This window comes from Eretmochelys imbricata, chromosome 4 (genome assembly GCF_965152235.1).
Source record: "Eretmochelys imbricata isolate rEreImb1 chromosome 4, rEreImb1.hap1, whole genome shotgun sequence".
NCBI classification, from domain to species: domain Eukaryota; kingdom Metazoa; phylum Chordata; order Testudines; family Cheloniidae; genus Eretmochelys; species Eretmochelys imbricata.
Window position 1 is genome coordinate 142,567,066 of NC_135575.1, and position 15,295 is coordinate 142,582,360.

The window sequence follows — 15,295 nt, forward strand, 5'->3', positions numbered from 1 at the left end:
AGACTTTAAAAGGATGTTTGCAAAAATCAGTGGAGCTGTATAAAGCACTCCTGGTATATCAGCCAACACCTCTTGCGTCTGAACTATCTCCAGCAGAACTTCTAATGGGAAGATGAGTAAGGGCATCTTCACCTGTGGCATCACTACAACTTAGCCCTAAGTGGCCCGATCTGAAGGAATTTTGAAAACTGGGGGTGGAAATAAAAATGTGTCAATCACAAAACTTCAGTGTTCCACACAGAACAAAAGCGCTGCTTGAACTGAGAGCAGGACACAAAGTTTGGCTGAAAAGCTCTCAGACATTTGGAGCTGTTTAGAACTTGGCAGACGCTCCCAGTTCCTACCTAGTGGAGACTCCAAAAGAACTTCGGATTCTTCAATATTTCCCAACACAACAAAGAAGGGATCTGGGACCTACACTGTCCGGAAGTGAGCCCTGTCCACAGGGAACTTTATGCACAATCTCAATACAAGTGAGTAAATGCTCTGGAAGACTGATCAGAGCCCCGCAAAGACTTGATCTTTAGAATACTGCTCCGGACCAAGTAAATGCCATTGACAAGGGGACATGGTAGTGTAAATAGTTTAAAGGAATCTAATGTTTACTTTGGACTCTTGTGTGCATATACTTTGATGTATAATTTAAGTTTCAATCATTTATTATAAAGCACGGGAGGTGTGAAGTGGTTATAGAGTTCCTGGTCTTGTACAGTTACCAGAGACGATCAGGATGTGTTGCAGCGGGGAGCTTAAACATAGGAACTTCCTGACTAGGGAGTTCTCTCCTTGCTGCTTGCATGGCTCTTTGTGCCTCACATTACAGAGCCATAGTAGATCACAGGATGTGGGAAGCCTAAGAGAGGAGCACCCAAATCAGAGCATCATTTAGACCGGGAAGGATCAAGTGTAAAGCAATGTCGGTGCAGAAATGCTCGTTATCTGCCCTGTATCCTTTCATTTCCTCCACACACATCAGGGGAGCTTGACACTTATTACTGGTCAGTGCAGAGGGGACTATCACCAGCTCTCAGTCTTATCTGCGTTCACGTGTAGACTCTTATCCACACTGGTGCGGGCGCACGCACAGGGACTGGCAGAATCAAGGTAGCACACTGCTTTAAACATCCCTGTCTTCATTTCTTTTTAAAACCACCGAGCTCTCTGCTCTCCAGCTGTGCCACAGGCTTTCAACATAAGCCTGCATCTGTGAGCAGGGACCATTAGCAAAGCAAAAGCGACATGATTCAGGAGTGACCCGGGTCGACTGTGGTTTCTGGCTGCTTTCTCACAGAAGATTCTTGAAAGTCTGACTCCTTCTCTGATGGGAATCAGGCTACTCACTCCTGTTTCCTTGGGAAAACCTCCTGCATCTATCTTCTGTTGCACAGCAGCACAAACCCCCTTTTATTTCAATCTGTACCAACAATTACCCATAGAGCACTGAAGGCTGCCTTATGGATCCCTGGTCTAAGCTACCGTGCTAACTTGGAATTAAATTGTGTGCCCATACGAGCATCTGTGCTTACCTGAAAAACTGTCCTTGTCCATGGCGATCAGATCCCGAGCTTGGTATATGTAGCAACGCAGGTGGTATCTGCTTCCATCTTTATGAGAAACAGGGGGAGAAAAAAGCATTCAGTTCTGCACCGCTGAAGTGCTGGAAAATCTGTGATAATTACACAAGGGGCTTGAATGTTTCCTTGGATCCAGGGTGTCATGTCTTGGGCCTAAGGAAGCCAATCAAGAGTAACGCCATCCACAGCAATGGAGTTACTCCAGATTTACACCAGAGCAGAATCTGGCCTGCCTATTGTATATTATCTGGTGAATGGTCTTGTCTAGCCTTTGAGTTGTGAAAACCATTTTTTTGGTCCCACTACAATCGCATGGGAAATGCACCAGCTCCCTGCACTGTCCCAGTGGAACATACACTTACTGGGGCAAAACTTGCCTTAGGAGCTGGGCGGGGTACCTGCAGGGAGCAGAAGGAGGTGCTCCATAGAGGGATCCTCTACCCTAAGGCCTCAGAGTTAGCTACACATCGCACACATCTTGCGAGTCGGTGCATCCACCTAGCTGTGGATGTAATGGCATAGGTCGCACCCCGATCCGCATTCCCTTTGCTGTTCCCAGCTTTTTCACCGAACAAAAACGTCCTTCCAGGCACAGGACCCCTGTGTGGCAGAGGATCTGTCGTGAACATTCCAGTAGGGGGCACCATAGCAGCACTTCACTGAACAACTCGGCAGATGTTCATAGATTCATAGACTCAAAGGCCTCTCGGTAAGCTGTTCCAACTTGTTTATTACCCTCAATGTTATAAATTTACATCTTATTTCCAGTCTGAATTTGTCTAGCTTCAACTTCCAGCCATTGGACCATGTTAGACCTTTGTCTGCTAGACTTGAAGAGCCCACTGTTAAACATTTGCTACCCATGCAGGAACTTATAGAGTGTGATCAAGTCACCCCGTAACCTTCTCTTTATTAAGCTAAATAGTTTGAGCTCTTTGAGTCTATCACCATAAGGCATGTTTCTAATCCTTTAATCATTCCCGTGACTCTTCTCTGAACTCTTTCCAGTTCATCGACACCCTTTAGTTGTGGGCACCAGAGCTGGACACAGGATGCCAGCAGCAGTTGCCAAATACAGAGGTAATATAATCACTCTACTTCTACACAAGATTCCCCTGTTTACACACCCAAGGATTGCGTTGGCCCTTTGGTCACAGCGTTGCACTAGGAGCTCACGTTCAGCTGACAGGAAACTTTTTTGAAATCTCAAAATTTTTCCCAGTTTCCCACCTAGATCCACTTTCAGCATCTTCACAGCAAGCTTTAGGATCACAGAAGCATAGAAATGTCGGGCTGGAAGGAACCTCAAGGAGTCATCTAGCCCAGCCTCCTGTGCTGAGGCAGGACCAAGTAAACCTAAACCATGCCTGACAGCTGTTTGTCTAATCTGTTCTTTAAAACCTTCGACGATGGGGATTCAACAACGTCCCTTGGAAGTCTTGCTGTCATGATGAATATCTAGCCTCATCTATACTACAAATGCTAACAGCTATACCCCCACCACACTGAGGGACATTATCTGCGCTGACAGAAGCATTCGTCTGTTGACATAATTCGGGTTGAGATTTCCTGGAATCTATGTTACCAGAGTGTGAGTGGGATTTTTAACACCCCTGACTGACATAGCTGTGCCAGTGTAGTGTAGACCTGGCCCTAGGCACCTTTTTAAAATGTGGATCCTGGTCTTATTAGCCCTTATATAAACAAATCTGCATTCAATCCCAGCCTCTTCCTTTTGGTCTGCTTTCTCTGGTGCCTCGACTCATCCTGACAGCGGGTGAGCCCCCAGGGAGCAGATATTACAAGGCTTTCGTCAGTGGCAAAAAACACCACAAAAACAAAAATTGCCATCCGCACCTCAATATTGTACACCATGGAAAGAGGATCTCGTTTAGACAAACATGTGATACACCAGCATGTTGAACACACCTATGTCAAGGCCCAGTCAAGACTGCTGCGTTGCTGTGCTCAGGATGGAAATGAGCTGAACCTTCAGGTACTGGGGAATGGACGTGAGGTAAACTGGGGTATTTACACCCAGGGTGAAATTCACCCCTGTGCAGAGAGACAAGCACAAACCCCAGACACCTTCTGGGCTTCACTGGATCTCAGGTGGTGCCTGGGCCTTGGGAATTTCACCCCTACATCCTAGATGACTTACAGTCAAATATGCAGGAGATGGTGGGTCTGTTTACGCCGAAGCTTAAGGTCGAAACCGATTTTCCATCATCGCTCTTGTCGTCTGTCACGCCCCCCTGAAGGAGAAATAGACGTAACATGAGTCCCGCAGAGCCCAGCTTTTGAATAACCCTCTTTTGGACACAGGGCCATCCCAAGGGGGGTGCAGGGCCTGGGACATAGGCACAGAGTTTCTAATCTGCCGGGGGGTGGGGGGGGCTCCCCACGGGCTCAGCCCAGGCCCCACCCCCACTCCACCACTTCCCCCAAGGCCCCACCCCTACCCTGCTTCTTCCCACACGGACTCTGCCCCGCCCCTTCCCGCTCTCGCCCCACCCTGCCTCTTACCTCCCCCCGCAGTTCCACCCCCTCCCCTGAGCATGCTTGGCCCTCACTCCTCTCCGCTCCCCAGCACCTCCTGACACCACGAAACATCTGATCCACGGCAGGCGGTAGGCGCTGAGAGGGAAGCAGAGGTGCTGATCGGTGGGGCCCGCTGGCGGGCAGAAGGTGCTGGGAGAGGGGGAGGTTTTGGTGGGCGGCTCCTCCTTGTCCCCCCCTCGCCCACCTGCCGCTAGCCGCTCACCTCCCCATTCGCCTCCTCACCTGCCTGCCTCCCCGCCTACCTCCTCACAACTTTATAGAAGTGCGAGGCCCCCCAGAGCGCAGGGCAGTCTCCCCAATTCGCCACACCCAAGGGATGGCTCCAGTTGGACGTGACGGTCCGTGACATAAAACAAGGACAGCCGCTGCCCAGAAGACCTTACAGTCTAAATGGGCCATGTGCTGAGAAATGAGCAGTCTAGCCTAGATCCCATCTATCTCAGGTACCGCCCCTCCTTAAGGCAGTATCTTAGTGCTTCATTATTTTTAAGGTATTTAACCTCTCCATGAGGTAAGGCAGTGCTCTTAATCTCATTTTACTGTCACACAGAGAAGCTAAGCAACTTGCAACGAGAAAGACTGAGGAGAAACAAGGACTTAAACCCAGGTCTCCCAACTGCTAGGCTACTGCTCTATGCACCAGACCATCTAATAGAGCAATTGACATAGGACTTGATTAATGAAGAACTAAAGGAAGGTAATATAATTCATGCTAATCAACACGGCTGTATGGAAAACAGATCCTGTCAAACTAACTTGCTATGTTTTTCTGATGAAATTACAAAGTTTGGTTGATAACGGTAACAGGATTGACACAATAGATTTAGACTCAAAATGAATTGTAAACGGGGAATCATCATCAAGGAGGTGTGTTTCTAATGGGGTCCCCCAGGGATTCGTTCTTGTCCCTACACCATTTAACATGTTTAGCAATGATCTGGAAGAGAACATGAAATCATCACTGATAGAGTTTGCAGAGGACACAAAAATTGGGGAAGTGGTAAATAGTGGGAAGGACATGTTAGTGATACAGAGTGATCTGATCACTTGGTAAGCTGGGTGCAAGGAAACAATATTTGTTTTAATATAGCTAAGTATAAATATAGACATCTAAGAAGTAGGGTTGCCAATTTTCTAATTGCACAAAACCAAACACCCTTACCCTATCCCGCCCCGACTCACTCCATCCCCCCTCCCCTCCATCACTTGCTGTCCCCCACCCTCACTCACTTTCACTGGGCTGCGGCAGGGGTTGGTGTGCAGGAAGGGGTAAAGGCTCTGGCTGGGGATGCAGGCTCTGCGGTGGGGCCAGAAATGAGGAGTTTAGAGTGCAGGAGGGGGGGTCCGGGCTGGGGCAGTGGGTTGGGATGCAGGAGGAGGTGCAGGCTCCAGGAGGGAGTTTGGATGTGGGAGGGGTCTCAGGGCTGGGGCAGGGGGTTGGGGTGTGGGAGGAGGTGCAGGCTCTGGGAGGGGGTTCAGGGCTGGGGCAGGGGGTTGAGGTGCAGGCTCTGGGAGGGAGTTAGGGTACGTGAGGGGGTTACAACCTGGGGCTGGGGGTTGGGGTGCAGGAGTAGGTTTGGGGGGCGGGCTCCAGACGGGTGGTGCTGACCAAAGTCTGTCTGCTTATTTGACTCTACCCAGAACCTTCTTTACTCTAGAAATCAGGCTGGAATCTCTCTCACCCAAATAAGTTTTCTCATCAGGTTTCTGGTGCTTTGTGGCTTAGATTGGGGTTGGTGAACCAAGAGAATAGCATTTCTCCAAGGATTTCTGCTTCCCGCCTCATCGGAGACAATGAAACATGAAGATGTATGAAAATGAGAAAATATAATGAACAGAATTGAGTCAAACCTCCAAACAACCTTGTTGTTGGTTCAAATCTCACCCAAACCAGCTGACCCAAAGTTAACATTTGTAACCAGCTGGTGACATACCTACGGCTTCGTTGCTATAATTTAGGGTAGCACTGCTTAGGGGCCTCACCTCAGGTCAGGACCTCACTCTGCTAGACACTACATAGGCGCATAGTAAGAAAGTGTCATTGCCCCAACAGCTTACAACCTAAATAGACCAGAGGTAGGAAGGAAAATGACTTGCTCAGGGTCCCAGAGCAAGCCAGCGTCAGAGCCAGGAACAGATCCCAGGTCTATTGAGATGCAATCCAACACCTTAGCCCCTGGACCATGCTGCCTCTCTGAATTCCTGCATGTCACTATCCTGCACACTGAGATCACGTCGAACTTGACAGCTAAAGCAGGGATAGAACCCAGATTCTCTTATTTCTGGAGCACCGGCCCCAACCCTTGAGCAAACAGAAAATCGCAGATGGCAGTATAAGGCCTCTGACACACAGATGAGCAGTTCTGACCCCATCCATCAGAGCCCGGTGCATCACAATGTTATTGTACAACCCAGAAAAAAAGCAATGCACGTAAGCGGCCCTTCAGTCGCATTGTTCTGTTTGAAAGATCTCACAGCACGGGTAGTTAAAGTGTTGCACTAAGTCCCCTTGTGAGTAAAATTAATGGAGTATGAATTTTGTTAATGGTGATACAGATGGTGTCAAATGCAGTGAAATACTCCACTCGCTGCTTGAAAGGATCCTTGCCTAACCTGGGCCAATGCTTTTTCCTCTTCTTGTTTTTGCGTGCGCGCACCAGCCCTTTATCACCTCCTAATTGCCATATGTGACTTGAAATATTTAGTTGCAGGAAAAGGTGCATAAAGATAACTTCCTGGCTAGCATCAATCGGATCCTTAAATATTTCCAATTATCAAATGTTTGGGAAAGACGGGAGGGAGATATTTGAAAATAGGGCTGAGATGGATTTTCCAGAGCCATGGGGCGCCCGGGCCCAAAAATGCGTCAAAGAACTTAGGTGGTCTGCAGAGCCCTTTCTTCTTTCCCAAAAGCTCCAGGGCAGGAATAGTCATTACCAGGGCATTGTCTGCAGATCAAGCGCTGGGGTTTGCGGTGCAACTTATTTACAATAATTAAGTCATGCAGAGTTTTTAAAAGCTTACCTCCTTTTCTTTCCCTTTTACCCCCAACCCCCATCTCTCTCAACCCCTCCTCCCCAGCCTCCCAGCTAGGTTTCCTTAGCGTGGAGAAAAACGCAAAGCTCCAGCCTGTGTCTAAGGAATTTGCTGGGAGCTGAATAGTTCCACAGCTATTTTTATGACCTTTTCACCAAACATACAGGATGGCCTGGCACGTGTCCTGCTGTTCGAAAGCTAGACGCTGCAAAAGTTCCCAATCCACACAGCGCTGTTGCGCAGCCACGCCGGGGAACAGAATCTGCCCCCGGCCCTACTCTGTTCCAGGGACGTAGCAGGCAAGGTCTGCACCAGGGCAGGGGGGACTGGGGAGCCCATGCAGGAAGGGCGAGCTCTGTGCAAATGGCAAAAGAGGACCCCTGTATCCCAACACAGGGAGGAGGGTTTGGTGTGGCTCAGAGAAGGGACACATCCATGGGCCTGATCCAATGGCAAGACACCCTTGAGAATGAATGTGCTTGCTTAGAAATAGCGGTGTGGTAACTTAACTGTGAGTAACTAGGTTATTATTACCCTCTGAGGAAGGACGGCAAACCCGAGCAGCTGAGGCAGTCTGTGTTGCTGGGAAATTCGTAGTGTAGGCAGGGAACTGTGCAGCCTGAAAAAACCCTGGTTAGGAGGGAGAAAGACACGTGTCTCCACCCAGGAAAGGTGATGGCTGAGGAACCAGAAGCCTGAAAATGGATCCCCTGGCTGGACGACAGAGGGGGAATACAGGTGCTGCTGCTCTGAACCATGACACACCAAACTTGTAATCTAATCAAAAAAAGGTATCAAGGTCGTTTGACAGGATCTATTTTATATAAACCCATGTTGATTGGCATTAATTATATTACCCTCCTTTAATTCGTTATTAATCATGCCCATTATCAGCCACTCCATTATCTGGTCTGAGATTGAGGTCAGACTGACAGGCCTATAACTACCCGGGTCACTCTGTTTACCCTCTTTAAATATTGGCACAACATTAACTTTCTTCCAGTCTTCTGGAACTTCCCTCGTGCTCCAAGACTTATTGAAAATCAGCATTAACAGTCCAGTGAGTACCTCAGCCAGCTCTTTTAAAACTCTTGGGAACAAATTAAACAGATCTGCGGATTTTAAAATGTCTAACATTAGTAGCTGCTGTTTAACACCCTCCAAGAGATACTAGTGGAATGGAAAGTGTGTTATCATATGATATGACAACATCATAACAGAAACACTGGAGAATATACTGTAGTTCTGTATGGAACAATGCTATACTGGCCTGAGGCGGGGAACAGCATTGGGTAGGACCCACCAGGCCTTTTCCATCACTAAATTCAAGGGCCTGACCCTCCAGCTTTATTGCAGGTCACACTCCTGTCAACCCTGAAGCCCCATTGCTTCAGACCTGTATAACTCGATTGGAGGGTGGTTCAGGAGAATGCCCTGTAGGGAACAATCCTGCATTGGCTAGGGAGAGAAGGACTGGAATTAGCCCGTTGGCCTTTTCCATCTCTGAATTCCCGGACCCTTGCTGGAGCTTGCAATGGGAGCAGGTTCAGGGCGGTTAGCGGGAAATGATCCTGTACCAGCAGCTATCAGTTGCCCAGTAAAGTGCTGCTGAAAGCGTGTCATCCTCTCTGAATTTCCTTTAAGGCTTAGGAGTGGACGATGCACAGAAAAACAGGTAAAGAGGCAAATGGTCCCCAGTCCCCCGACTGTCCATCATCCCCGCAAACAACAAGCCCAAGTGAACGGCATGTATCATTACTCGTATAACACACTGGTGAGTCGGCCAAGATGGCCAATTGAGGGCCTTGGCCACTCCGGGCAAGTGTTCTCTTAGCAGAAGAAGCTTATGGGGCAGCTGCCCTCTTTCCCACCCCACCAGAGATTGAAGCAGGCACCTCCCCGTGTCACAGCTGGAGGTACAGGATTAATGAGTAATATATGGGCCAGGAGGTCTCGTAAGGGATTGTCCCAGCGAGCAGAGTGGCCCAAAGGAGGGAAAGTTTTGCCTCTTAAGGAAACAGCTGGCTCTGCCTGCGCTGTGCGAATGTATTTGTCTAAGGCCTTGGCAGAACGTCCTGTTCCTGAGGTGGTTGAGGGGACCTCGTCCCAAGACACGGGTGGCTGTAGGGAGGGCTCCTGAGAACTGCTGGGAAAGCAGGCCAGGCCCCCCAGAAAAAAGCCCCTTGTGGAGTGGAAAGCAGAGGGGCGAGTCCATCGGCGGGAAGATGGATCAGTGCTTTGCGAGAGTGGGAGGCAGCATCGGAGGCAGCCGTGTGACAAGCCCAACGGGAGCCCTCCATCTGTCAGCCAACTGGCGGCAGGCGAGTGCCAGGGCAGCCAGAAGCCAGCACCACGTGATGAAATAGTCCCTACAGCGGGTGCATGCGGCCCGGCTCTGGCCAACAGCACCCTGTGTGTGGCCGGGGCAGCTAGCCCCAGCACGAGTCTGAGCGGGCGCAGAGGCAGAGCGGCCTGCACCTCTCGTTAATGGCCATCGGAAGTGGTTTGGATGGGTGTGTAGGTGTGAAATCGGAGGCTGTGCATAGAAACGTGTGTGTGTGTGTGTTACACAGAGAGAGAGAGGATCCAAGGAAAGCACATTAGTGAGGATACAATCTGGCTCTCCCTACCTTCTAGCGTAATGAGGCATGTTTCCCTCCTCAGCATGAGGCGGAGGGAGATGGAGTTGCCGTGGCTACTCCCGGGCTCAGCAACGGCTGCCTGGCCTTTCACAGGCCTCAGGCTCTCGAGCCATGGCCCGGCGGCCAGTAGTGGCCAGGTCACCCATGGAGCTGCTTTCATCCCGAAGGCAGAGCAGCTGCCGTCTACAAGCAGAGGCACTTCCTGCAGGCAGTCACCCAGTGTGGGTCTGGATTAGGCTACCTGGGGCAAAGGCCCTGGGCGCTATTCCGTGCCCTGCGTGGCAGCTTCTTGCCTTTCACCGAGGGGTCGTTCTGCAGAGTAAATTAACCGGGCACCAAGGCTGGAGCAGGAGGCAAAACACAAGCTGCATAGTGACCTGGAGAGAGCAGAGCGGTGTGGGCTCTGTCTTACTGCGCATGCCTCCTGTGCCCATCATCCGTCTGTCTAGTGTACTAACGTGGTTTCACCAACAAGTGAGCCGCACCCCAAGCAGACAGTGCAGGCCCAGGGGGCTGTGTGGGGAGAAGCACAGTAGCATTAAAATCCTGAGACTGGTCTCTTTTGGTTTCTATCAATCACTGGCAATTTCTGTTATGCAGATGCCACTTTCCTCCTGCTGATGCCCCCTCTTCCACCCTGAGATCTGCCTGGAACTCATGGGTTTGGCAGGCTATGGGGACCACACACACTCCCCAAACCTGCCCCACCCACTGAAAGAATAAGCTAGAAACTCCCAAGGATGAAACCAGCTGGGCCCCCCTTCCCACCTTTGCTCACTGCCTCCTGACTTCAGTGGCGAACTTGTCTGATCGGAATATCAGGATTAGGATCACTTCCCACAGCTGAGAGCCATGTACAGGGCCAGTCCCGTTCCCAGTGAGCTCAAATGCACAGATCCCATTAACTCCCAGGCTCTATATGAACTGAGAACTCAGCATAATTTCCAGTTGGCCGGGTAACCTATGGACACAGATCTCTAGAAGCAGACTGGAGAAGTAGGAAGGAGCTAACCAGCCTGGCTGATTGACCCTCTACCATCACACACAGGGGTTGCTCCCTTGACACATCCTGCCTGGCTCCGTGCTAAGAACCTGGTCCACTAACCGCGCCATTGTCTGTTCACACCATTAGTGTCTGGATCGAAGGGGAATTCTTTTTTTCTTTTCTCCCAGAGATGGAACTGCCATGAAACAGCAGGAAACAGCATGGCTGGTTTGTCAAAGCAGCCTTGAAACATGCATTCGCTGGCAAACATGTAGGGAAGGCAGCTTGTTCAGAGTTGTTCCCTGAGCTCTTTTGCACACAGTACAATTAATGGCCTTTCTGAAAGCAGGATTCTCAGCCCTGGAGACCTCTCGCTGGTGCGTTTTCTTCACTGTCCCGGCCAGCATGGCTCTACCATATGCCCTGCCATGGGAAGGCAGCTCGTGCATCTTGGAGGCCCATTCAAAGCATGTGCTTTTGGCTAAGACAGCCAGTTATTACCAGCTGCAGCTGAGGGGTTTTGGAGGCAGAAGCTGCTAGGAAATGGAGTGAGGTCACCTGGTAGCTACTTGTGGCTTTGGGTCACCACAAAGCAGGCAGGGATTAAAACCAGTGACCTGGAGGTGAACATCTCCAGGACCAAGGACCGGGTTGCTCCTGATCCTCCAACATGCTGAGTATGGCCAGTGTGGTGCCATGAGGCTGAGGAATTCAGCACCCACCATTGTGTTGGAATTTCCCACAGGAGCCTAAGGGAGACAGCTGCCAGCTCCGATCGAATTCCAACACCAATTGGGAACCAATCTCTCTTAGTCCCCTTTGCAGTCCCAGCCCTGGTGTTTAATGTGGTTTCAATGATGATGCAGATGATTATACAGTTCACCAAGGCAGACATGGTGGTAACGGGCCAAAGTGACGCACAAATCAGCTAGAGCAGTGAAGGCTGTGGCCCAGAAACCCCAAAGTAGCATACACACATTCTTGTATCAAAGACAAATTCCTTCTGGTCATGTTTGGTATGATCTTCCTGTTGGAAAACAACCCTTGTAAATAGTTCAGTAAATCCGTGCCGGGTGCTGGCTTGTTTTGTTCCCCTTTGCACTTCAGTGCTCACTGGGCTTCAGTTTCCCTGCAACAACATGACGCTCCATAATTTGACCGTCTCGGGAAAGCTAGACCACAACCACAGCAGGGCACAGAAGCATGGCGCAAAGAACCCAGCAGGTAGCGGGAATTTGATGGAACAGGCAGAAAGGCCTTCGAGAGGCACTATAGTCAAGTGCCTTCCCAGCTCCATCACTGGCAGGCAGCCAGGGTAAACCCAAAGTTAGCAGATGCATCTCCACTGCTGGCCCAGCAGCTATAGCCTATTGGCTCCAATGGGCTTTGGACCATCCTAACACTTGGCAGTGCCCTGTAGAGGAGCCAAGTCCAGTTCCCCGTTCTGGCTTCCTCCTCCTGTTGTATTTTTCCCTTTCGTTTTACAACAGGGACCCCTCTGACCAGGTGAAGAAACCACAGAAATCAGAGCGGGAAAAGATCTACAAGGTCATCCAGCCCTGCGCATTGTGGATGCTTTCCACGGTGCATTTACTAATGTTCTGTCCAGGGTGGTTTAAAAAATGAAGCTTCCAAAATTTCTCTTGGGGAGACTGTTCCAAAGCCTACAACATCTCGCCGCCTTCAGAGTCTTCCTAATATTCCACCTAAGCTTTCCTTTTCTTCCTTTAAATTTACCCCATTACTCTTATTTATTCTCTGCTGTATTATGCTAAATCCTCTTTCTACTCGCGGTCTTTCCCCTTCAAACATATGCAGACTTGTTTCCTCAGTTTGGCACAGAAAAGCTACAGCAGGAATTCTGTCTGGTTGATTTTGGTCCAGAAGTTGATCTTCCTGGAGTAGGGCTGTCTACATTTGGCTTTTTGCTGTAGGAGGCAAATACTACAACCCCACTTCATGGTGATGACACTGATGCCTCCTGGCATGACATCATCCGTATTCCTCCCCAGAGATAGCTGCATTTGAGAGGCAGGGGAATGAACCCTAAAGCACCCAGGGGCTCTGAGCTTTCTGGATGGAAGACACTATATAAATATAAGGTATTATTGTGGCACAGAGCATCCTGGAAAACACATAAGTCATGCAGGAATGAGACCCAGTTAGTGAGGAGTGCTGGAAAAGGCATGAATCTGCAAAACCATAAAGTATGGCAAGATCATTTATAAAGCAATCTGCAAAAAAACCCAAGTAACCACAGAAAATGTGGCCACTAACCCCAAACTATGAGGGCATAAAGGCAAACCAGAATGACCTACTGCAGATGGGAATTCAGAGAGCTGAGCCCAGAGACTTTGAGAGTTTGCTTTGAGCTATTAGGCCTGTCTCTGAGCCAGACCCATAGCTGGGGTATAATTCACCTGCTGGGCTCTTCACAGCATTCGCAGAATAGTTCAGATCCGACAGTGTGACCGTGCCCACTCTTCTCGCCCTCAAGGGGGTCCCAGCCAAATACACACAACCCAGCCGCACAAGGAGCTGGTGCTTCCCCGCTGCAAACAGGAACTCTGGAGGAATGAGATTGCCTCTAGATCATGACGGAGTCTAGGAGGCAACCCTGGAATGGCTTTACATAGAGATGTGATGTTTGTCCATCACTTGGAGCCCAAGTCAAGACTGGATGTCTTTCTAAGAGATGTGCTGTAGCTCAGCCAGAAGGTAGGGGCTTGATGCAGGAATCACGGGGCATGGGTCCCTGTTCTAACTTTGGGCACCTTGGTCTCCGGAAGCCCAACTTTGAGGCCTGATTTGAAGACTTTCCCACCACCCACCATCCCAGCCGCAGTCAGGGGGAGCTGAGGGCGCGCACCGGCTTTGAGACTCAGACCTTACGTGCCTCCAGCTGGGCCTGCTTGACCCAAGCTGAGCAGCGGTGGCGGGGCAGGGGGGGTTGCGTCTACGACACAGTACCGTCACCCCAGAGCAGCCCTCTCTGTCGATTCCCGCACCCCCAGCACAGTAGCCGGCGTTTAGGCAGACCCATTTTATTTACAGGCTAATGAATCTGAAACCAGGACCTTCGTGCGGCTGGTAAAGCCCTCATAAAACTTCAGCACTCAGGCAGGGAGGGCTGCTGCGGGTTGAAATGAGACCGAAAGAAACGCAGCTAGATGTCTGAGCCCTGCCTCCCGCTGGGGAAAGGGGAAACAGGAGAAGGTTGATGGGGAGCAGCAAGGTGCAGTTACAACGCCATGTGAACCCCCTGCCCGCAAACTCAGTGACAATGGTGAGCATACTCACGCTCCAACTGCACACTGGCATTGGCACCCCCCCCAATGCAGTCACAACAGCTGCGCCCACACGCACCCCAAACGCACAATTACCATGGCTTCGCACACCCCCCCCCACAGCGTTACAATGGCAGTGCACACATACACACGCCCAGTCACAACGGCAGCGTACACACACGCCCTCCAGCCGCGGCACACGTAGCACTCAAGACTCAGTTACATTGGCGCGCGTGCACAAACACATCCAACACACAATTCCAACGGCAGCACAGACATACACACGCATACACCCCAACGCACAGCACCGTGGCAGCACACACACAGACACACTGCAGCACAGTTATACTGGGGCACGCGCACACACACTCCCCGCGGCACGGTTACAATGGCAGTGCGCACCCACACACGCGCACACACACACACACTCCCCGCGGCACGGTTACAATGGCAGTGCGCGCACACACACACACACACACACACACACTCCCCGCGGCACGGTTACAATGGCAGCGCACACACACACACACACACACACACACACACACTCCCCGCGGCACGGTTACAATGGCAGCGCACACACACACACACACACACACACACACACACTCCACGGCACAGTTACAATGGCAGTGCGCACACACACACACACACACACACACACACTCCCCGCGGCACGGTTACAATGGCAGCGCACACACACACACACACACACACACACACACACACTCCCCGCGGCACGGTTACAATGGCAGCGCACACACACACACACACACACACACACACACACTCCACGGCACAGTTACAATGGCAGCGCGCACACACACACACACACACTCCACGGCACGGTTACAATGGCAGTGCGCACACACACACACACACACACACACACACACTCCCCGCGGCACAGTTACAATGGCAGTGCGCACACACACACACACACACACACACACACTCCCCGCGGCACGGTTACAATGGCAGTGCGCACCCACACACGCACACACACACACACACTCCCCGCGGCACGGTTACAATGGCAGCGCACACACACACACACACACACACACACTCCCCGCGGCACGGTTACAATGGCAGCGCACACACACACACACACACACACACACACACACACTCCACGGCACAGTTACAATGGCAGCGCGCACACACACACACACACACTCCACGGCACGGTTACAATGGCAGTGCGCA

The 15,295-nt window shown here is 50.8% G+C and overlaps 1 protein-coding gene across 1 annotated transcript in view; it reads right to left on the minus strand.

Annotated features, from left to right (window-relative positions):
- DYSF (dysferlin) overlaps positions 1-15,295 on the minus strand; it is a 300,841-nt gene that overhangs the window by 123,465 nt on the left and 162,081 nt on the right. Inside the window, exons 31-32 of the mRNA XM_077816190.1 lie at positions 3,736-3,829; positions 1,527-1,604 (exon numbers count right to left, since the gene is read on the minus strand). Coding sequence (XP_077672316.1) covers positions 1,527-1,604; positions 3,736-3,829 — 172 coding nt within the window. The remainder of the gene's footprint in view (positions 1-1,526; positions 1,605-3,735; positions 3,830-15,295) is intronic.